Source organism: Petromyzon marinus, unplaced genomic scaffold (assembly GCF_048934315.1).
Source record: "Petromyzon marinus isolate PM22_M1 ecotype Great Lakes invasive population unplaced genomic scaffold, UKy_Petmar_22M1.pri1.0 PM_G_Scaffold_153, whole genome shotgun sequence".
NCBI lineage: Eukaryota > Metazoa > Chordata > Hyperoartia > Petromyzontiformes > Petromyzontidae > Petromyzon > Petromyzon marinus.
The window spans coordinates 159,481-182,358 of NW_027422710.1; the positions used below are offsets into that span (position 1 = coordinate 159,481).

At 44.7% G+C, this 22,878-nt stretch overlaps 1 protein-coding gene across 1 annotated transcript in view; it reads right to left on the reverse strand.

Annotated features, from left to right (window-relative positions):
* The window catches only part of LOC142910755 (uncharacterized), a 41,621-nt gene that overhangs the window by 12,245 nt on the left and 6,498 nt on the right, over nt 1–22,878 (reverse strand). The window contains exons 2-6 of the mRNA XM_076060151.1: nt 16,343–16,559; nt 11,036–11,267; nt 7,153–7,241; nt 6,331–6,396; nt 281–623 (exon numbers count right to left, since the gene is read on the reverse strand). Coding sequence (XP_075916266.1) covers nt 281–623; nt 6,331–6,396; nt 7,153–7,241; nt 11,036–11,267; nt 16,343–16,363 — 751 coding nt within the window. The 5' untranslated portion in view covers nt 16,364–16,559. The remainder of the gene's footprint in view (nt 1–280; nt 624–6,330; nt 6,397–7,152; nt 7,242–11,035; nt 11,268–16,342; nt 16,560–22,878) is intronic.

The following is a 22,878-nucleotide window of genomic DNA, read 5'->3' on the forward strand; positions in this document are numbered from 1 at the left end:
TAAAAGCAATGGAATTTCACTTTTTGCTCCCCGAGATGCTTGCAGGTTGTTACCAAGACGAAACGAACAGAAGCTTTTTTTAGACATACTTTTTCGCTTAAATCAAAACGTTTGCCCGATGGCACAGCTTAAATTCCCGCATTTTGAACAGGGCCAAAAAGCGCCGCTCCGTCGTAAAAAAAAAAAAATCGGCCTTGAATCGATAGAACTATAAAGGGCACTTGATAAAAATAAAAAAAATGGAAAATGTGAGCACGTGAGAGCCCTCTCTCTCTCTCACGTGCGGAGCTGCTCCGCCTTCGACGCTCGTTCTCCACGCCGGGCTGCACAGGAGGAGTGGATCCAGGCTGCGACAACAACAACAACGCCGCCGGCCGCGCCTGTTCTGGGGCAGATCTCGGAAGCGGAGGCGGCGGCTCGGGGCCGGCAGCCTGCGTATCCCAGGCGGTGGTGCATGGGGGGGGAGGAGGAGGAGGAGGCGCACGGGGCTTGGTGCGACGCCGCAGCGTGCCGAGCGGCGACGTGGCTCCAGCGGCCCGGGTCGAAGGCGAGGCCAACGGTGCGGGAGGGGGTGACCGGCTTCTTCCGGTCTCCTGTGCGAGGCGCGGCTGGCCTGGAGGGCTCTGAGCAGGAGACACAAGGTTTACATCGTTAGACCTCCTTTGCCAGTAGCCAAAATGTAATAATAATAGGGGGTTTTTCAACCTTTTTTCTGGCAACAAAACTGAAACCTTTTACATTATGAGACCTCCTTTGCCAGAAACAAGATATAGGAATAGGTTTTACCCTTTTAGTACGCCTTTTGGCGTCTTCTGGTCCAACACCAGTGGAGACTAGGCTCTAAGAAAAGCCGTCTCGCGTGTGGACCAATCAAATTCAAGGACAGTGCATATTATTATCAGAGTTGTCTCTTTTGTTTGCATTTTGACTGCTTGTGTTGTGGTTATTGCAAACATGATGCCTTGAATAAAGGTGTCAGTTTTTGTGCCAGTCAAAAGGGTAAAACCTATTCCTAAAACTGAAACCTTTTTACGAGGATTCATGTCGCTGCATTAACCACAATGCACGCCTTTTGGCGTCATCTGGTCGAGCACCAATTTGGGTCGAGGCTCAAAAGAAAGCCGTCCCTTGGCGTGGACCAATCAGTTTCAAGGACAATGCTACATATTATCATAGTATTTTTTTCGTTTGCATTTTGACTGCAAGTATTGTGGTTAATGCAGTAGACATGAATCCTTGTTAAAAGGTTTCAGTTTTGTTGCCAGAAAAAAGGGGAAAAACCCCTATTAAAACACAAAGTTGTTAAGAGATATCCACCAAAGCCAAACCTATCTCCGGCACAATACTGTACAACTATTTAATACATTTTGATTTAAAGCTTTCGTGACTGCAGTAATTCATATTCTTAGCTTTCGGTAAAGTCACGTTGAAGGGAAACAATAAAATAATAATATATACAAAACAACGTGACTTTACCGAAAGAGCTAAGAATATAACTATTTACTAATGGTGGTGTGTTATGTAACAAAGAACTTTATTGAAATCCAAAAACTAATTCGTTGAATTTTTTTTTTTACAGCTATTGGCCAAACATCCCTGTGCAGGACCCTCTTGAATAGGAGTCTTCAGACTCAGTGCAACTTTCCTGAACATGTAATTATTCTTACGGGTGTAACACATTGCCATGCTGGTCAGTGGGAGATTGTTGAAGTATGATTAACTTAAGTGCAATTTTAATTTTTGAATGACGTGAAATATTAGGTAAAGAGGTATATAAGAAATAATCGATTTCAAGGAGCATCTTCATGATACTCAGCTCGAGTATCATGCCAATAATGGAAACTATTTATATTCCAGATGCTACGTCATTGGTTGGCTATGCACGATGTGAAAGACGTTCAACATACTGCCAATGCATTAAACATATGCAGTATCACAATAAAACAGCATGTAAATGCCACAAAAACTTTGAAGGAGCCTGAAAAGGCTTCATAATTTTGTTTTTGAAGTGTGGTTGCTATAACAATTTTGTTAACAAAGAGATTAAGTAACCAAAGCCTTAGGTTTATTTTATCTCCATATATATGTAAAAGACAAAAAGGTGTGAGTATGTGTCTGTTCAAAATGTTTAGCGAACTTCCCGACATGCAACAAACTTTAAATTTGCCATGTGGGTACTTTACAGACTGTACACCGTGCAAACCTTATACAAATACACTTTTGTTTTAGTTTTTTGGTGGGGGGGGGGGGGAGCTCAATAATGTATTTGTTTTTGCACGGCAAAACATAAATGCTGTGACGTCAAATCTGTCACGTGACCCGCGCATGTGGAAGCCTAACGCATTGTAGTGTAGCATAGCCTGGCACAAGCGTCGTGGTGACGTCACCGCCACTTAGTGGCGAATGGCGGTTGTTGTTGTTGTGTATGTGTGTGTATGTGTCTGTGTCTATGTGGAAGCGTAAAGCATTGTTGTGTAGTGGTTAGCGCGCTGTGTATGTGTCTGTGTGTATCTGTGTATGTGTGTGTGTCTGTGTGTATGTATGTTTGTGTGTGTGACTGTGTGTCTGTGTGTGTATGTGTGTGTGTCTGTGTGTCTGTGTATGTGTGTGTGTATCTGTGTGTATGTGTGTGTATCTGTGTGTGTCTATGTGTGTGTGTGTAAGCCTAACGCATTGTAGTGTAGTGGTTAGCGCTACGCCGCGCTACGAACCCGGCGACCCCCAGTTCGATTCCCGCTCACTGCCACCGCCGGCGACGATTATTTCAACCGCTCCTGGGCCTCCCCTAGGTCGACTCAGCCTCAAACGAGTAACTGCCGTGTTGTGTGAACATCGCCACCGGGGAGACAAAGGCGGCCGGGCGTGGTGGACCCAAGTCCCGGGCGAAGCCGGCTAGTGACAGCTCAGCCCGTGACGTGTATATCCATGCCGTGACCGTACAGCTCATGCAGGCCAACGATGCCATTACCCTCTCATATCCCGACCTGCATCGCGTTGGCACAACGGTGCACAGTAAAGTTCACGCCAAAGGCCCCTCGTGACGCGGTGCTGCCCAACGGGCGTTTGCCGATGTGCTGCTCCACCCATTCAGTCGCCTGCACGTGTTCACCTACACGTGTTCACCTACACGTGTTCGCCTACACGTGTTCGCCTACACGTGTCCGCCTACACGTGTTCACCTACACGTGTTCACCTACACGTGTTCACCTACACGTGTCCGCCTACACGTGTTCACCTACACGTGTCCGCCTACACGTGTCCGCGCAGCGTCAGTAGGCTCCGAACGTTACTGAGCACGATATAGGTTGCAGTATTGAGAGGGGGGATATTGTTGAAACAGCACAATAAGTTGTGTCACGCTTTCTACAGGGTTGGGTGTGGGTGGGGTTGCACGTTCCTCCAGGGATTCAAGCGCTGTTCGTTCGGCCAATGCACACGGTGAAAGCAGACAAAGATACTGCTGCGCACTGCACTTCCATTTACTTCCTTTAGGTCACCGTCGAAAAAGTCTTGCTGGAGGGCAAATAAATAAAGAGGTTTCGATTTTAACCGAACATTAAACTAATTTTCAATGGTACAGTATCTTTTTTCCAAGTAGTGGTATCCCAAACTTTTCGCGGCTGCTTAAATTCCCTTTTCACACCATCGATATGTAAACTCCCCCTCGCCCCCTCGCCGGTCTGCACATGTTCACCCTCTCTACACCGTTCATCGTGCTAAGTCTGCCAATTAAATGCTAAATTCTATGCTAATTCCTTTGTCAAGGCGCTCTGTTTCTTCTCACACAGCTTAAAGGTCGCGGTCTGAGCTTGGCTTTTTCACTCCAGCGCTGTCCTCCAGACAGTCTCGTCCCTTCACCTGATGAAGGCCGCTTGCGTCGTGGCCGAAACGTCGTGAGAATTTTATCGTGTTATTTTAATTTATCAATTTATTATTTTATTCTCATTCTACGTGGTGGTGACTTTACCGAAAGAACCAAAGAAAATAAATGAGAGGCGTTTTTATTAACGGCTCGCAGCATTTAACAAAAGTCAGCTCACAACTCATCTATGGGATGTAGGGAAATAAAGATTCCTTTTCTGCTGGTGGACCCGTGCACGTTTTTTGTTTACAACCTTACTTTTAAGAGCAGCGCAACTGTAGCGTAAGGTTATTAATAATTTCTGGAAAAAAAAAACAGCAAAGGGCTATCACTTAAAACGGTTCACCACAATGGATGGTACAAAAAAAACCTTGATTGAAAGCTTTCGTGACTGCAGTAATTCATATTCTTAGCTCTTTCGGTAAAGTCACGTTGAAGGGAAACAATAAAAAAATAAAATATATATAAAACAATAAAAATTCTCACGACGTTTCGACCATAACACAAACGGTCGTCATCAGGTGTGAAAAAACCGTTTGTGTTATGGTCGAAACGTCGTGAGAATTTTTATTGTTTTATATATATTTTATTATTTTATTGTTTCCCTTCAACGTGACTTTACCGAAAGAGCTAAGAATATGAATAAAGAAAACCCTCATTAAACAAACACTTAACGTCATATAAATCGACAACAAAAAGCTTTAAGAACAGGATTTGCCAGTGGTCAGCGATAACATCGACAAAAATATTACTCACCAGCTCACTTTATTTTCCGATGGGTGTGGAGGGCAAGCGGCACCTGGCCACGTGGTCCCTACCCTACAACTCAAGTGCCAAGGCCTACGTGCTATGGTGTAGCGCGCAGGGAGACGTGCCGCTAACAAGTCTCCTGCTTTTGAACTAAATACGAGAGAGTAAGTTCTAAGAGGGGCAGAGTAACGGCAAATTCAAACGTGTGCTGAAATTTGGACCTAAAACCGCACCGGTCTCAGTCTGTGTCACGTCCTGTAAATCACAAACTGGAGAAGCCACGTTGATCTTGGCATTAAGCCTGCACACGCTTCGAATTGAAATGTACATTGCACTGTATGCACACAACATTACACCTGATGATGACCGTTTGTGTTATGGTCGAAACGTCGTGAGAATTTTTATTGTTTTATATATACATTATTATTTTATTGTTTCCCTTCAACGTGACTTTACCGAAAGAGCCAAGAATATGAATTACTGCAGTCACAAAAGCTTTAAATCAAAATTATTGGTGTTTTGTTGCTGCAAATATGGCGATGGGGTTCCTCCCCTTGCACATGATAAATGTATCATGCACGGTATTCATGCCACAGCCTGCACCCCGCTTGAAAGTTTTTTGTGCTTCCCATAGAGGGGCATACTTCCCACCCCCCGGGTTGAGAACCACTGTATTAACCTTTTAAATAGTACATTGTAATAACTGTTAACATATATACGCAAAAAACATGTCGCACCAACAATTTAAATGTGTATTGAGTGACACCTACAGCAACCAAGATACATCTGCATTAAAATAAACTGATACATTTGAATTTAAATATTTCAAAAGTAAATCAAGGTATGTGATAAATATAAACTTAAAATCGGCTGTAATTTAATCATTCAACAATCCAGTTGTACAGTGATCACTGAATTAACAGTACTTACCCTGAATTTGATGATTCTCAACATCAATGGAATCAGCATGAATCATACTATACAGCTAAATAAATCGCTAATGCTTCCAAAAGGGTGCACTGTCAGCTAAATTGGTCTAAAACATGTTTTACCAGTGAATAATTTCTGGAAAGTTGTTGTTTTGCAGTTTACACCTACACCTGTACAACTTATTCCACCAAGATAACTTACACAAATTCTCAAAATGGCATTAACTGATTTAGTTGATAGCTAAAATTATTTTCCAATACGATTCTAACAATAAAGTGAACCAGAAAACAAAGATAACGAACTATAGGACTACACTGCATAACACATTGATATTTTTGTGGGGACCTTATAAGCTCCCCACAAAATATCAATGCCACATTTTAAAATGTAAAAAGGGTAATTACGAGTGTTGTATTATATTTAAAAAAATGTCTTTCACGTTGAATTATAAGGTCGGCATGACGGAAAATTATCTTTTTCAACAGTTTGATGTGCAAAAAAATGCGTAACATTTTAATGACACAGTCTGCTTTAGCTTTGAAGCTATGAATCATGTTGACAGGTTTCAAGGTTTTTTTGCCAAAGGCAAGCTTTAATTTGAATCATAGCACCATAATTCAAGACAGTTCTTCAAGGGCAACTGAGTATTAAAAGGGAACGGGGTTAGCGCTAAAAAGTGATGGGCCTGTGCGACATTTACCGCTGTGAGCACAAGCATGAGGAATTATTTTCTGTTTAGCACTGCCGTTAGTATCGTTAGCGGGGCTGTAAACAGAGTTAGTACTTACGTCTCTGCTACTGTCACCATGCATTGAGCTGTTGGAACCACGCTCGGAAACATCATCATCATCACTCTGGGAAAGCCACAGCAGCAGAATGAGGACATGACACGCGGGTAAGCAAAGACAGCAAATACTCAACAATGCGCACGGGGGGAAGTTGTTAGAATAACCAAAACAGCTAGAAGTAGCTGGTTGCGTGTGTTAGTATCAACAGCAAGAACATGTCCCAACAGCGTTCAAAGCAAGCTTCTGCACGCAACGTGTTAGTATATTCAAATATAAGCGGAAATATAAAAATAAAAAGCAAATGCCTCCAGAATACATTTGAACTATAAACACACCGACTTGTTACAAATATATATTTTGTTACTGGCAAAGGAGATCTCATAATGTAAATGCTCACCCCGAGCCCTCAATACTCTGATGGTGCGCTGTTTTTGAGTTGTACGCCTTTTGGCGTCTTCTGGTCCAACACCAGTGGAGACTAGGCTCTAAGAAAAGCCGTCTCGGGTGTGGACCAATCAAATTCAAGGACAGTGCCAATATTATTATTATCAGAGTTGTCTTTTTTGTTTGCATTTTGACTGCTTGTGTTGTGGTTATTGCAAACATGATGCCTTGAATAAAGGTGGCAGTTTTTGTGCCAGTCAAAAGGGTAAAACCTATTACTATATCTTGTTACAAACATGTCTCCGTGTATCTACACATGACACTCCTCTCGACAAGAGAATAACACACCGTTTAATGAAGTCACAAGAGAACACCACGGCAAGAAAAAACACCGCTCAATTTCAAATACGCAGGGGTGCAAGTGTGTCACGTACTGACCTTCTTTATCTTTGGCCGCAAAAAGCTCCAAAGCCCTTTGTGTTTTTTCTCCGGGAGGTCTGCGTTGTCGTTCAGGCCATGGCCCAGCTCTGTAACGCAAAGAGAGCCACTCAATACATCCACAGGGTACTCTTTGGTTCTATTCGCTAAAGTCACGTAACAAGCAAAAAAATTAAAAATTCTCACAACGTTTCGGCCACAACGCAAGCGGCCTTCATCATGTGAAGGGACCGTGCTGTCACGAGGACAGCGTTGGAGTGAAAACAGCCAAGCCCAGGTCGCGTACTTTAAGCTGTGTGGGAGGCTGTTTTCACTCCAATGCTGTCCTCATGACAGCACGGTCCCTTCACCTGATGAAGGCCACTTGTGTTGTGGCCGAAACGTCGTGAGAATTTTTCAATTTTTATTTTGTTGTTGTTTGTGACGTGACTTTACCGAATAGAACCAAAGAGTATGGATCATTGCAGTCGCGAAAGCTTCAAATCTAGAACATCCACAGGTGAAGGTTTCCATTACCTGAGCGTTAATGTGCATATAGCAACAGGGATGACACGCAGCGAATTCGCTTCACAGTGAACGGTCCGTAGTTTTTGCAGATGCAACACAAAGTTAAATTATCATTAGACCTCCTTTGCCAGTTCCAAAATGTAATAATAATAGGGTTTTTCCCCTTTTTGATGGCAACAAAACTGAAACCTTTTTACAAGGATTCATGTCTACTGCATTAACCACAATACCTGTGCACCAATCAGTTTCAAGCACAATGCACCATATATTATCATAGTATGTTTTTTGTTTGCATTTTGACTGCAGGTATTGTGGTTAATGCAGTAGGCATGAATCCTTGTTAAAAAGGTTTCAGTTTTGTTGCCAGAAAAAAGGGGAAAACCCAACTATTATTAAAGTTAAATTAATTAAGCCTTTCAATACGTGGTCTATTTTTTTATTAATTGTACGACGCTTGAAACCCAAGAAACTTCAAATTGCAAAAGGTGTACTATTTTCACGCACGTACCAAAATTATCAAGGTGTTTATTAAATGTTGATAAAAAACATGCATATTACACCATACTTGTGTATATATTTTTTTTTAGGTACACCTCTACGGAGCGTTCACATTGTTCATTGTAACAATACTTCTCCACTAGATGGCAGGATTGTAAAAAAATTAAAATATTTTACACTTAAATTTCGATTTAAAGCTTTCGTGACTGCAGTGATTCATATTCTTGGCTCTTTCGGTAAAGTCACGTTGAAGGGAAACAATAAATAATAAAAAATATATATCAAACAATAAAAATTCTCACGTTTTCACAACTGATGATGACCGTTTGTGTTATGGTCGAAACGTTGTGAGAATTTTTATTGTTTTATATATTTTATTATTTTATTGTTTCCCTTCAACGTGACTTTACCGAAAGAGCTAAGCTTATATATTTTACACTTCTTCAATTTCCCACCGGGTGGCGCTGGTGGCACACAAAATGCAGCAAAGCACGCAGCAGAGAACGGCGCTGGTTGTGCCAAGGGGTTGAAACTTGCAGCCCGTCACGGTAACCATGGAGCTGTCCAAGCACGGACATTCTAAGCCTCCCAAGCCATTATTAATGCGGCCAAGAAGTCAGTTCACCCACATGGTGGCCGCACACGGGACGTGTGAACATTCCGTGCTCGATTCCAGCAGCCAGCAAGCCCAAACATGCAGCTCATAAACTCGCACGCACGCACAAACAAATAACACGAACAATCCTCTGCATTAGTAATAGGTTTTACCCTTTTGACTGGCACAAAAACTGACACCTTTATTCAAGGCATCGTGTTTGCAATAACCACAACACAAGCAGTCAAAATGCAAACAAAAAAGACAACTCTGATAATAATATTGGCACTGTCCTTGAATTTGATTGGTCCACACCCGAGACGGCTTTTCTTAGAGCCTAATCTCCACTGGCGTTGGACCAGAAGACGCCAAAAGGCGTACAACTCAAAAACAGCGCACCATCAGAGTATTGAGGGCTCGGGGTGAGCATTTACATTATGAGACCTCCTTTGCCAGTAACAAGATATAGTAATAGGTTTTACCTTTTTAACTGGCACAAAAACTGACACCTTTATTCAAGGCATCGTGTTTGCAATAACCACAACACAAGCAGTCAAAATGCAAACAAAAAGACAACTCTGATAATAATATTGGCACTGTCCTTGAATTTGATTGGTCCACACGCGAGACGGCTTTTCTTAGAGCCTAGTCTCCATTGGTGTTGGACCAGAAGACGCCAAAAGGCGTGCAACTCAAAAACAGCGCACCATCAGAGTATCGAGGGCTCGGGGTGAGCATTTACATTATGAGACCTCCTTTGCTATGCATGGGTAGCCAAAGGAACGACAGAGAAATCCAATCACGGCGGCTTTAGGTTCGAAGCCAATTCATGCGCTTTGCCTACTGACACAAATTAGCACGAGGCAGAGGCGACTAAATTTCGATTTGAAGCCTTCGTGACTGCAAGGATTCTTCTTCTTTGGTTCTTTCGGTAAAGTCACCATCAATAAAATTCTCACGACGTTTCGGCCATTCTACGTGGTGGTGGTGACTTTACCGAAAGAACCAAAGAAGATGAATCCTTGCAGTCACGAAAGCTTTAAATCGAAATTTAACCTCTACGGGGAGGGATTTCACACAACCTTAAGCACCTGAAGACGGCCTCTTGCGTTGTGGCCGAAACGTCGTGAGAATTTTATCGTGTTATTTTATTATCTTATTATTCTCATTCTACATGGTGGTGACTTTACCGAAAGAACCAGAGGCGACTAGACCGAGAGTGAGCAGACTGAGTTTGCCGGGCGGACTGATTTCAAGCAATGCTCACATCAGCATCTAACTAGAGATATTTGAGCAGGTGCCACGTGCACTATTTACTTTTAAAATGCTAGCAGTTATGAACACTGTCACAAAAGTAGGCACAGCAACTAGAATATACTTGTAAGAGACCTCTACGTGGATAGCAAGGTTATTTATTATAGTGGAGGGGGGGGGGGTATCAAAACTGAAAGTCAGATGACCATGAACACATACACACATATATACATACGTCTAAAACAAATTGTTATCTTAAAAGTCATACCGATAAAATAAACAATTCTAGGTCAAATTTCGATTTAAAGCTTTCGTGACTGCAAGGATGCATCTTCTTTGGTTCTTTCGGTAAAGTCACCACGTAGAATGAGAATAAAATAATAAATTAACACAATAAAATTCTTACGACGTTTCGGCCACAACACAAGTGGCCCTCTTCAGGTGAAAGGAACAGACCTGTCGTCTGACCTTTATTGTGTTATTTTATTTTATTAATTTATTATTTTATTCTCATTCTACGTGGTGACTTTACCGAAAGAACCAAAGAAGATGAATTCTAGGTCAATAACCAGGAGGTTCTATTGACAAGTCTAAAAGAAACTGCAGGGAAGGTAGGCTTTAAGCCAGCCTTATAAAGGACCGCCATGATAAAACGAATTTTTTATTCTTTGGTTCTTTCGGTAAAGTCACCACCACGTAGAATGAGAATAAAATAATAAATTGATGAAATAAAATAACAAAATAAAATTCTCACGAAGTTTCGGCCACAACACAAGCGGCTCCAGCGCTGTCCTCCTGACAGTCTCGTCCCTTCACCTGATGAAGGCCGCTTGTGTTGTGGCCGAAACGTCGTGAGAAATTTATTGTGTTATTTAATTTTATTAATTTATTATTTTATTCTCATTCTCCGTGGCGGTGACTTTACCAAAAGAACCAAAGAAGGATGAATCCTTGCAGTCACGAAAGCTTCAAATCGAAACGAATTTTTTGTTCTTTTCCATCAGCTCAAAAGTAACGTTAAAACAAAACCTCTGCTCCTGTCGACGGCGTACACCTCCTTGACGCCGAGCTCGGACAGCGAGCACGACGTATCGAGCAGCTCCGTCTCGCTGGCGTCCCCGAACAGCGCCGTGTGGTGGACGTCAAGCTCGCACTCGTTGCAGATGTCGGGCAGCAGCGCTTGCAGGGCCACGCGCGGGCTCGCCAGAACTACGGTCTTCTTACGCGCTCGCGAGTAGTTCACCGTCAGCCGCACCGTTTGCTGAAAAACAAATTAAGTGATGTAATACTCTTTGCTTCTATTCGGTAAAGTCACGTAGGTAAAAAAAATCACGACGTTTCGGCCACAACAACACAAGTGGCCTTCATCAGGTGAAGGGACCGTGCTGTCACGAGGACAGCGTTGGAGTGAAAACAGCCAAGCCCAGGTCGCGTCCTTTAAGCTGTGTGGGAGGAAGCAAAACGCTTTGACAAAGGAATTAGTATAAACATGAGCACGATGTACGTAGGAGGTGCATGGGCCATGACCTGAGCTTGGCTGTTTTCACTCCAACGCTGTCCTCATGACAGCACGGTCCCTTCACCTGATGAAGGCCGCTTGTGTTGTGGCCGAAACGTCGTGATTTTTGTTATTTTATTTTTTACCTACGTGACTTTACCCAATAGAACCAAAGAGTATGGATCCTTGCAGTCACGAAAGCTTCAAATCTAGAATTAAGAGATTTAAGTAGAGGATCGACGAATTGAACGCTGTCGTTAACAAATCCTGTCTTCGTTTACCCTCTTAGGATCCAGCTGTCAACGTTCATCAAATTTCTCCATTTAAAAATGAAATACTGGGCTAGGCTGTGGATTAAGGGGGACTAAAACTGGGTTACACTTGGTCTGAATTACAGTATAAAACCTCATGATGTGCTGTAGTGGAGGTTCAATGGGACAGGAAGCCCACCTCTTCACACAAATAACAATGTTATTGTATTTGTCTCTCAGCCAATGGGGCCTCTGCCTTTGCAGGAAAACTCTGCACCAGTTTCGACCTTGTGGATTGCCCTTTTAAACAAATGCTGTTTCCAGCTGTTGAGAACAGCAGCACCATTAAAGCTATGGTGGATTTAGCAGCAGAAAACAGAAAAACTATACACAAACTCAAGTTTGTGGTGGAGGATCATGGGTAATGAATACATAATACACAGACTGTAAAATTATGTTTTGTCTTTCTGTTCCCCCCCTTGTACTGTGACTCTGTACTGGGCTCATGCTCAGTCCCAACAAAAACCTTTTTGTAATGATGTTTCATCCATTCTGCCTATGGACCTTCCAGACCAATATTTTCCAGCAGTGCAGACAAAGCATGATTTCAGAAAGTAAGCTGGTTTCGAATTTCTGGATCACATCACCATTATATAACCTGCTTAACAAATGATGCTGTGTAATATTCCATATATCCTGGATGACAGGATGCATGCATTTGTACCCCTGGGGAGAGCCTCTAACTAAGCAAATTCATTGTGTAACTTGTATGATTCACGATAAAGGTTTTTGGGTGAGATCGCGTTATTTATAAATGTGTCGTAAAACCCTCCACCACCCGACATGGCCAAAGCAGTAAACATGTGTCACGTTCACAAAAGACAAAATATTCTAGATTTGAAGCTTTCGTGACTGCAAGGATCCATACTCTTTGGTTCTATTCGGTAAAGTCACGTAGTAGGTGAAAAAATAAAACAACAAAAATCACGACGTTTCGGCCACAACACAAGCAGCCTTCATCAGGTGAAGGGACCAGCCTGTCTAGAGGACAGCGCTGGAGTGAAACACAGCCAAACTTAAAGGTCGTAGTCTGAGCGTGGCTGTGTTTCACTCCAGCGCTGTCCTCGAGACAGGCTGGTCCCTTCACCTGATGAAGGCCGCTTGTGTTGTGGCTGAAACGTCGTGAGAATTTTATTGTTTTATTTTTTTACCTACGTGGTGACTTTACCGAATAGAACCAAAGAGTAAAGACAATTAGTTCACTACTTTAGCCCATTTGCGCGTAGAAGAGTGAATCCACAACATAATTTACAACATTGTGAATACGACGTTTCGCTGGTGATTAGATCCAGCATCATCGGGCAATTCGCCAGAATGGTGAAGCCCTCTCCGCTTGCTCCCGGTCTTAAATAGAGCAGCAGTAGGGTGACGTCATCATTTAACTCATATCAGGCGCAGCGATTAGAGGTGGATAGGGGGAGGGTATTGTAATTATATAATAGATTGGTAATTATTCAATTGTTATTAATTACTAGTAGTTTCCCCTATAAGGAATTGTAGTTGCAATATATTTAATTTAACAATAAGGGTTACGACACGTTTATAAATAACGCGATCCAACCCAAAAGCCTTTATTATGAATGATATTGGTCGCGAAAGCCTACGTGTTAAACTTGTAAGATGAAAATAAATGCACCAAAGGTTATCGGTCTGTATCCAGCTATATGCCTCTGTGTCTAGTATACAATAAACAACCATCACAAGATAAAATCTAAGACGTTTTGTCATTTGGTAGAATATCAACTAATGTACCATGGCCTCTGGTACAATTGGGCTTTCACAACATTTACATACTCGCTAAACATTCCAAACTAGCCCCTGATCCTGGTGTACAATGCAAAGCCACCACAGGAGAGAAGATCAAGGCCTTGTTCACTGATCCCCAGGATTAAAGCACCTGCAGTTGCTAAGCATGCTTAAATTACATTTCAGACTAAACAATGCAGAGTAGAATTGGAAATACGTAATAGATTTGGATATCATGGAAAACACATGTCTCTAATTACCAATATCTATCCATATCTCTGTTTAAGAGCATTTCATTATTGTAATTTAATTGTACTTGTGTTGGTGTCAATAAAGTAGGAAATATGGAAACAGTTGCATAAAACTATGACAGTATAGGCTGACCTGGCTATAAATCAAAAGTAAACGCATCTATGCCTCTATGTAAGGAACGAGACAGGAAGACTTCTCCACAGATCTGGATGTCGCCTGATGAAGCTGGTTGTAATTACTGGCAAAACGTCGTACTCAGATTGTAAATGTTGTGGCTTGGCTCCCCAACACACCGGTGTGCTGTACTAGTACACTACACTATAAACTACACTATACACTACACTACTATACACTACACTATACACTACTAGACACTACACTATACACTACTATACACTACACTATACACTACACTACACTATACACTACACTATACACTGCTATACACTACACTATACACTACTATACACTACACTATACACTACTATACACTACACTATACACTACACACGAGTGCTGTACTAGTGACGAATCGTCCACGTTCTGTTTACGCGACAGCCCTTACTAGTTGGCTGTGTCGGGTGGTGGCGGGTTTTCACGACACAACATTTATATATTTATACGCGGTCTAACCCAAAAACCTCTATGATGGATATTGGTCGCGAAAGCCTGCTACGTGTTAAACTGACCAACTCCAACTCTGCCTGACCACGACAGTCCTACTCAAATAGTCACACAAAGTGGCTGCATCTTAGCCCTTCGTATTATTCATAAGACTGCCAGTCTCCTTTTACCAATTGAAATCTTACTCCAACCATTCACATATTTCCAAGAGGAAATTTGACTTCCTCATTACTACCAAGTAACGAGGCAGTCAAATTTAAAAGATTTAACAACAAAAAGCATCGTACGCTTTTCGAAGCAGACTTCAACTTTGCACAGAAGAACGGAACGGTCCAACTCTATCTTCTCAATAAAGCCAAGTATGGCGCGTAAATACTTTGATCTAAAAGCAATCCATCCTTTTCACTGAATGTAAGTGATAAATATAATCACAGCCGGTGAAGTGACGAGAGGGAAATATTTTCCTTTAAAATTAATTAGGTTGCAATGTTTATACAAGATGCTTAAAAGTAAAACATTTTTAAAATAAGAATGTTTACATAGCATATTCCACCCATGGATAAGTATTATCATCATCATCTGCATCATCATTCAGTATAAATTTTCTACTGGATGAATGCTAAGTATAGCCTGGTAAAAACATGATCTGCAGGCGAACTGAGCCAAAGCAAAATGTAGTTACTCTTTGTTTTTTTATCAGTAAAGTCACGTATAAATAATAAATAATAAAATAACATAATAGCGTACGACGTTTCGGTTGCAACACAAGCAGCCATCATCAGGTACAGAAGAGCTAAGTTTACGAGAGAGAGGGGAGACACAACCTCAGATGTATACACAGACACCCAAGTAGGGGGGAACTAACACAGATACAACAGGGGACACAGAGAGAGAAGCATACCAGACAAACAGGGTTTAGCAACATTTGGAAACCATATAAAGCAACACAGTCGGTCGGTCAAAACACAATCAACGCGTAGTCCGGTTGATCACGCTATTTCAAAGATTGATAAATTGCAAGTTGTAAACTGGCGGGTCACACCAACCGGTGCATCCAGTGAGGCATGATGTGATAATGGCATTTCATCATGTTTCATTAGTCAAGATACCAAAATCCAACCAAATCCAGTCTCACAAATATTTCCATTCATAAGTAGATTTGACCCGAAGGGGTCAAGGTTTCCCGATGATAACTCATCGCGTGACGGTGTAGTCGGCAGCATGCGTGCAAGGTTCAGAAATGAATCCGGCACATTATCACAAAGGTCAAATCGGAGAGCCATGTATATAACATGGTAATCCACAGATGGACCCTAATACAAAACTGTACAAAATCCTTTTACCTGTAACAACACGTGAGACTTTCTACAAAGTGTCAACAAGCACGACACGGCCGAGGAAATGTGTGAAAGACGCCTAATGCAGAAGCTAACCAATTGAGGCAATGACGTCTAAAATGTACTTAAGGAGAATTTTACTAAAATTGTGTACTGACAATGTACACACATGCTGTGTTAACACACACCCATAGCCACACCTAGCTCAAAGTGTAGTTTCAAACTCTTATAATTCATCTAATAATAGTTATTTGCATGTACGCATGAACCGGGCCACTTTGCTTACACGTCCATTTTTCTAATCAGCTTTGTCACTCCGAGATCTCTACGCAGGTTTCAGCGTGTTTCGACTGTACAAAGTCTTGTCTACGACGAGGCCGCGTCAGCGAATCAACGCTTTACCTCCGGGACAACGGGCTGCATCGGCTTCCTGAGTCGGTCATCAGTGGCGGGCCGAGGCTTTTTAGGAGGAAGCCCGTCACTCCAAGATCTCTACGCAGGTTCCAGCGTGTTTCGACTGTCAAAGTCTTACCTACGACGAGGCCGCGTCAGCGAATCAACGCTTTACCTCCGGGACAACGGGCTGCATCGGCTTCTCCAGTCGGTCATCGCCGGCGGGCCGAGGTTTGAGGAGGGCCGTCCCAGCACCGAGGGCCCCCAGCGGTGTGCTGGGCCCGTACTGTAGAGGCGATGCATCGTCCCTCGATAGCAGCTCCAGGGTGTGGCCGTCAGGGCTCAACCGGTAGGGACCGCAGAGTTCAACCAGGAGGTCCGTCACCGTCCTGCTGCTCACACAGCAACACGTGGGCAGCAGCAGCAGCTCCAAGTCAACGTCAAAGTGTGAGTCGTGCGTAAGGACATTTGTTGTTCCCGACTGAGGCCCGACTCGTAATTTAGAAACCAGAAAATTGTTCAAAAGATGCAGCGTGATATTCTTACAGCATGGCTATGAACGCTCGCGGATGCGTTTGTGTCATGTTTACATTCGATGTGTGGAGTGTAATTTAAATTACTGTTTACGGGGCCGTAGCAATGAGTATGGAATGTAAGTAAAAAATTGTACACAATGCATCTTCAAAACACTCACCATCCTAACGTATTACAAGGAGGGGGATCAATCATACGTCTTGTTCACACTCATGGATTTCAAACACGGCTTAACAAGTTAAAACGTGTTGCATGGATACAAAATATACTTTTAATGTTGTATTCAAAATGACCGTAAATGTTTTCCAAGAAATAAAATGGCGTGTTTATTATATCCATAGCGATTATTTGCGCATTTAACAAATCCCAAAAAAAATAACACACCGGCAGATGCAATCACCCAAAAGATGACCACATTACAGACAACTGGAAATAGCTCATTATAAAATTGCTTGCAAAGAGGGCAATTTGACCTCGCGGCCATGAAGATTTATGCTTCGTGAAAATAACACATTTATTTTAATGCATTTAAAACCCGCTGTGTGAGCACAGAAACATTCCACGTGGAGCCAGTTTTACCTGGGATCATTCGCCCACCCACGCAGCACGTCCACCACTCTCATTAAACTCCACTCACCACTCTTATTAAACTCCACTCACCACTCTTATTAAACTCCACTCACCACTCTTATTAAGCTCCACTCACCACTCTTATTAAACTCCACTCACCACTCTCATTAAACTCCACTCACCACTCTCATTAAACTCCACTCACCACTCTTATTAAACTCCACTCACCACTCTTATTAAACTACACTCACCACTCTTAATAAACTCCACTCACCACTCTTATTAAACTCCACTCACCACTCTTATTAAACTCCACTCACCACTCTTATTAAACTCCACTCACCACTCTTATTAAACTCCACTCACCACTCTTATTAAACTCCACTCACCACTCTTATTAAACTCCACTCACCACTCTTATTAAACTCCACTCACCACTCTCATTAAACTCCACTCACCACTCTTATTAAACTCCACTCACCACTCTTATTAAACTCCACTCACCACTCTTATTAAACTCCACTCACCACTCTCATTAAACTCCACTCACCACTCTTATTAAACTCCACTCACCACTCTTATTAAACTCCACTCACCACTCTTATTAAACTCCACTCACCACTCTTATTAAACTCCACTCACCACTCTTATTAAACTCCACTCACCACTCTTATTAAACTCCACTTACTACTCTTATTAAACTCCACTCACCACTCTTATTAAACTCCACTCACCACTCTCATTAAACTCCACTCACCACTCTCATTAAACTCCACTCACCACTCTTATTAAACTTCACTCACCACTCTTATTAAACTCCACTCACTACTCTTATTAAACTCCACTCACCACTCTTATTAAACTCCACTCACCACTCTCATTAAACTCCACTCACCACTCTCATTAAACTCCACTCACCACTCTCATTAAACTCCACTCACCACTCTCATTAAACTCCACTCTCACGCCTTTCCAAATTGACATTTCAATGCTTGTGTAGCACCACAGATGGTACTACGGTACCACGTAGTGTAACACCACAGATGGTACTACGTAGTGTAACACCACAGATGGTACTACGTAGTGTAACACCACAGATGGTACTACGTAGTGTAACACCACAGATGGTACTACTCGTGTAACACCACAGATAGTACTACTAGTGTAACACCACAGATGGTACTACGTAGTGTAACACCACAGATGGTACTACGTAGTGTAACACCACAGGTGGTACTACTAGTGTAACACCACAGATGGTACTACGTAGTGTAACACCACAGATAGTACTACTAGTGTAACACCACAGATAGTACTACTAGTGTAACACCACAGATAGTACTACTAGTGTAACACCACAGATAGTACTACTAGTGTAACACCACAGATGGTACTACGTAGTGTAATACCACAGATGGTACTACGTAGTGTAACACCACAGATGGTACTACGTGGTGTAACACCACAGATGGTAATACGGTACCACGTAGTGTAACACCACAGATGGTACCTCGTAGTGTAACACCACAGATGGTACTACGGTACCTCGTAGTGTAACACCACAGATGGTACTACGGTACCACGTAGTGTAACACCACAGATGGTACTAGGGTACCTCGTAGTGTAACATCACAGATGGTACTACGTAGTGTAACACCACAGATGGTACCTCGTAGTGTAACACCACAGATAGTACTACGGTACCACGTAGTGTAACACCACAGATGGTACTACGGTACCAAGTAGTGTAACACCACAGATGGTACTACGGTCCCACGTAGTGTAACACCACAGATGGTACTACGGTACCACGTAGTGTAACACCACAGATGGTACTACGGTACCACGTAGTGTAACACCACAGATGGTACTACGGTACCTCGTACCGTCGGGGTGAAGGGCTACGGGGCTTCTAGGATCCCAGACAGCTGAGCCCCTCACTGGGCAAGGGGCATCAAAGGGGACCTCCCCCAGCCGATCTGGGACCAGTTGAAGACCGAAGCCGAAGACCGGTAGCAGCCAGACAGGACCCTGGGGCCCCTTGCAAGGGCCCCGGGGACGCCGTGCGGGCCGGTGGTGAGACTCTGGGCCGGTGGTGGGACTCTGGGCCGGTGGTGGACTCTGGGCCGGTGGTGGGACTCTGGGCCGGTGGTGGGACTCTGGGCCGCTGGTGGGACTCTGGGGCCAGTGGTGGGACTCTGGGCCGGTGGTGGGACTCTGGGGCCAGTGGTGGGACTCTGGGCCAGTGGTGGGACTCTGGGCCAGTGGTGGGACTCTGGGCCAGTGGTGGGACTCTGGGCCGGTGGTGGGACTCTGGGGCCGGTGGTGGGACTTTGGGCCGGTGGTGGGACTCTGGGCCAGTGGTGGGACTTTGGGCCGGTGGTGGGACTCTGGGGCCAGTGGTGGGACTCTGGGCCAGTGGTGGTGGGACTCTGGGCCAGTGGTGGGACTCTGGGCCGGTGGTGGTGGGACTCTGGGGCACTGGTAGTGGGACTCTGGGCCAGTGGTGGGACTCTGGGGCCAGTGGTGGGACTCTGGGCCAGTGGTGGGACTCTGGGCCGGTGGTGGGACTCTGGGGCTAGTGGTGGGACTCTGGGCCAGTGGTGGACTCTGAGGCCAGTGGTGGGACTCTGGGCCAGTGGTGGGACTCTGGGGCCGCTGGTGGGACTCTGGGGCCAGTGGTTGGACTCTGGGGCCAGTGGTGGGACTCTGGGCCAGTGGTGGGACTCTGAGGTCAGTGGTGGGACTCTGGGGCCGCTGGTGGGACTCTGGGCCTGTGGTAGGACTCTGGGGCCACTGGTGGGACTCTGGGACTCCCCGGCCCTACGCCCTTATAAGGGCGAGGTCAGAGGAAGCCAGAGTGTAGACCCTGGGTCGGGGTCAGGGGTCAGGGGTCAGCCCCCCCCTAGGGTGATCACAGCGGAGGAGCCGAGAGCGTTGCCAGCGTCACGGCACGCCGGGAGTAGGCCGTGTCCCTAGGGCTGTAGCAGCCCATCAGGACTGTCGGGGAGCGCTGTGTTGTAATAAAGGAGTTGTCTATACGAAGGTGTGTCTACGGAACCCATTACGCCTGTGCCAAACTTGGGCGGCCATAAAATGCTTACCCATCCATCGCTTGATCCCCGCAGGAATGGAATGAGTGTGCGTGTGTGTGTAGCGGTTAGCGCTACGCTGCGCTATGAACCTGGCGACCCGGGTTTGATTCCCGCTCACGGCCAACACCGGTGACAATTATCTGAACGGGTCCCGGGCCTCCCCTAGGTCGACTCAGCCTCAAATGAGTACCTGGTGCGGTGGATAAAAACATTGCCACTGGGGAGACAAAGGCGGTCGGGCGTGGTGCTGGCCACCCACCCCCTCGTGTACCGTTCCGGCCTTCATAAGTGCTCGCTAACAGCACTTGCCCAACAGTCTGTTAAGGCTACACGGGGGATCTTTGTCTTTGTGTGCTGCTCGCTAACAGCACTTGCCCCTACAGTCTGTTACAGGCTACACGGGGGATCTTTGTCTTTGTGTGCTGCTCGCTAACAGCACTTGCCCCTAAAGCCTGTCACAGGCTACACGGGGGATCTTTGTCTTTGTGTGTGCTCGCTAACAGCACTTGCCCCTACAGTCTGTTACAGGCTACACGGTGGGGGATCTTTGTCTTTGTGTGTGCTCGCTAACAGCACTTGCCCCTACAACTCTGTTGCAGGCTACACGGGGGATCTTTGTCTGTTTATCTTTGTGTAAATAATCCAAGTGCACGACAGGCACCTCCCGTCGACTCGGGCCACGTGGTGCGCCCCGCCCGGCAGGATGACGTTGAGCTCCACATTGTCCACTGGGGGGCCGTCGCCACCGTCCGGTGGGTCTAAGCTGGGGGTCCCAGTCTGGGACTGGGACCGCATCAGCGGTGGTACCGGCGCACGGGGCTTCATCTTCCGGGCTGCTGCGGAACGACAACAAAATAAAGAGCAGTGGGACGTTGCGCTGCTAGGCCGTTTTAAGGATTTATATTGTTACATCAACAAGGGGGGTTGGGTGTGCAGTCAGGGTTGATGCAGGTACATTCGTTAGGTCAAGGCGAAGCCACTCATTCTCCAACGTCGGTGGACTGGCGTTTTGTTAGGAACAACGAATGATCGGCCACTTAAGAGATCACAAGGCAATGGGGATCAATGCGTCAACATTCAACCCTGACTTAAAACTGCAATTAATCAAGTGATAGGCGTGTGACCGCCCTTACACACATCACTTTCAGATTTCGCATGGCCACGTGCACCTATATTCACAAATTGAAAGGAAATTAATGCATTCATTTAGTGGTTAGCAGCAGTAATGGATGATCATGATGCTTTAAATAAATAAAACATTTCATAAAAACGAAGCAGATGGAACCATTATATTACAAACACAGTAGCTCCATGTGATGCTTATGTAAAACGCAATATCTACGTAAATGCAATTGCCAGTTCAACGTAACACGTTTGCTACTTTGTTGCATGCAATTTCACGTTCACTTAAAATTGGGCAGTGCTCTTTGAATACATCTTGCACTGACTGTGCAAGCCCTGTACCGCCATGAAATTACTACACAGAGAAGTGATATTAAATCACTCTTGACAACAGGATGTTGATGAGTGATTAGCACGTGATGAGTCATTCATTGATCCGTTCATTTTTTTTAAATCATCTATCAGTATGGTGGGGGGAGGGGGGTGTGGTCACTCCGTCAAGTAACCAGTTAACATTATCAAGACACACCTTAGTACATGACTTAAGTGAGTTTAGGGGTGTGATCAGTATGTACGATATAATTTTTGTTTGGGTGAATAATTATCCCGAATGTTTACGATCTGACCACTTACTGCATTCTTGGCGTAATGTAGTAAGAGTGTGAGTGTGTGTGTGTATGTATGTGTGTGTCCGGCAAAACAACCCCCTACCTCCTCGCGGTGCCGGACGGGCAACTCTGTCGTGGACAGCGCTGTGGGGGGAGATCCAATTTTGATTGGCTCCTCCCCTCATGGCATATGTGTCCACCACAGGGGCTAAACGGGGGCTCTGGACGGGTGCGAGGGGCTGGTAACCCCTCCACCTTAAATTCATTACCACGAAACCACGAATTAAACTGAAATATGTAACAACTAAGCTTGTGCCGGAGGCCCCGGGGGGCCAGGCGTCTATGACGTCTCCTGGCCAAACCCCAATTGGCGGAGCCAGGAGATTGAATACCTACCCTCGGGGCTACTCCAGAAACAACGAAAAGCCACTACGGGTGGCCACGTGGAATGTTCGAACGCTCACTGCAGAGGAGAGGCTGCCACTCCTCTGTCGGGAGCTGGACCGGTACCGCCTGGATCTATGCGGCATTCAGGAGGTCCGGTGGACCGGCTCTGGCTCCTGCCACCATGAGGGGTGGACAGTCCTCTACTCGGGGCAGCAGACTGCCAAACAACAGGGTGTGGGTCTTCTTTTGAACAAAAGAATGAAGGGGGCGTGGGAGCGTGGCGGTGAGGTGTGGGAAGCTGTAAGCCCCAGGCTACTTTGGGCTCGCCTTCCCATCAACCGGAGGTGTGGAATGGTGGTCGTGGTTACTTATGCCCCCACCGAAGATGAACATCC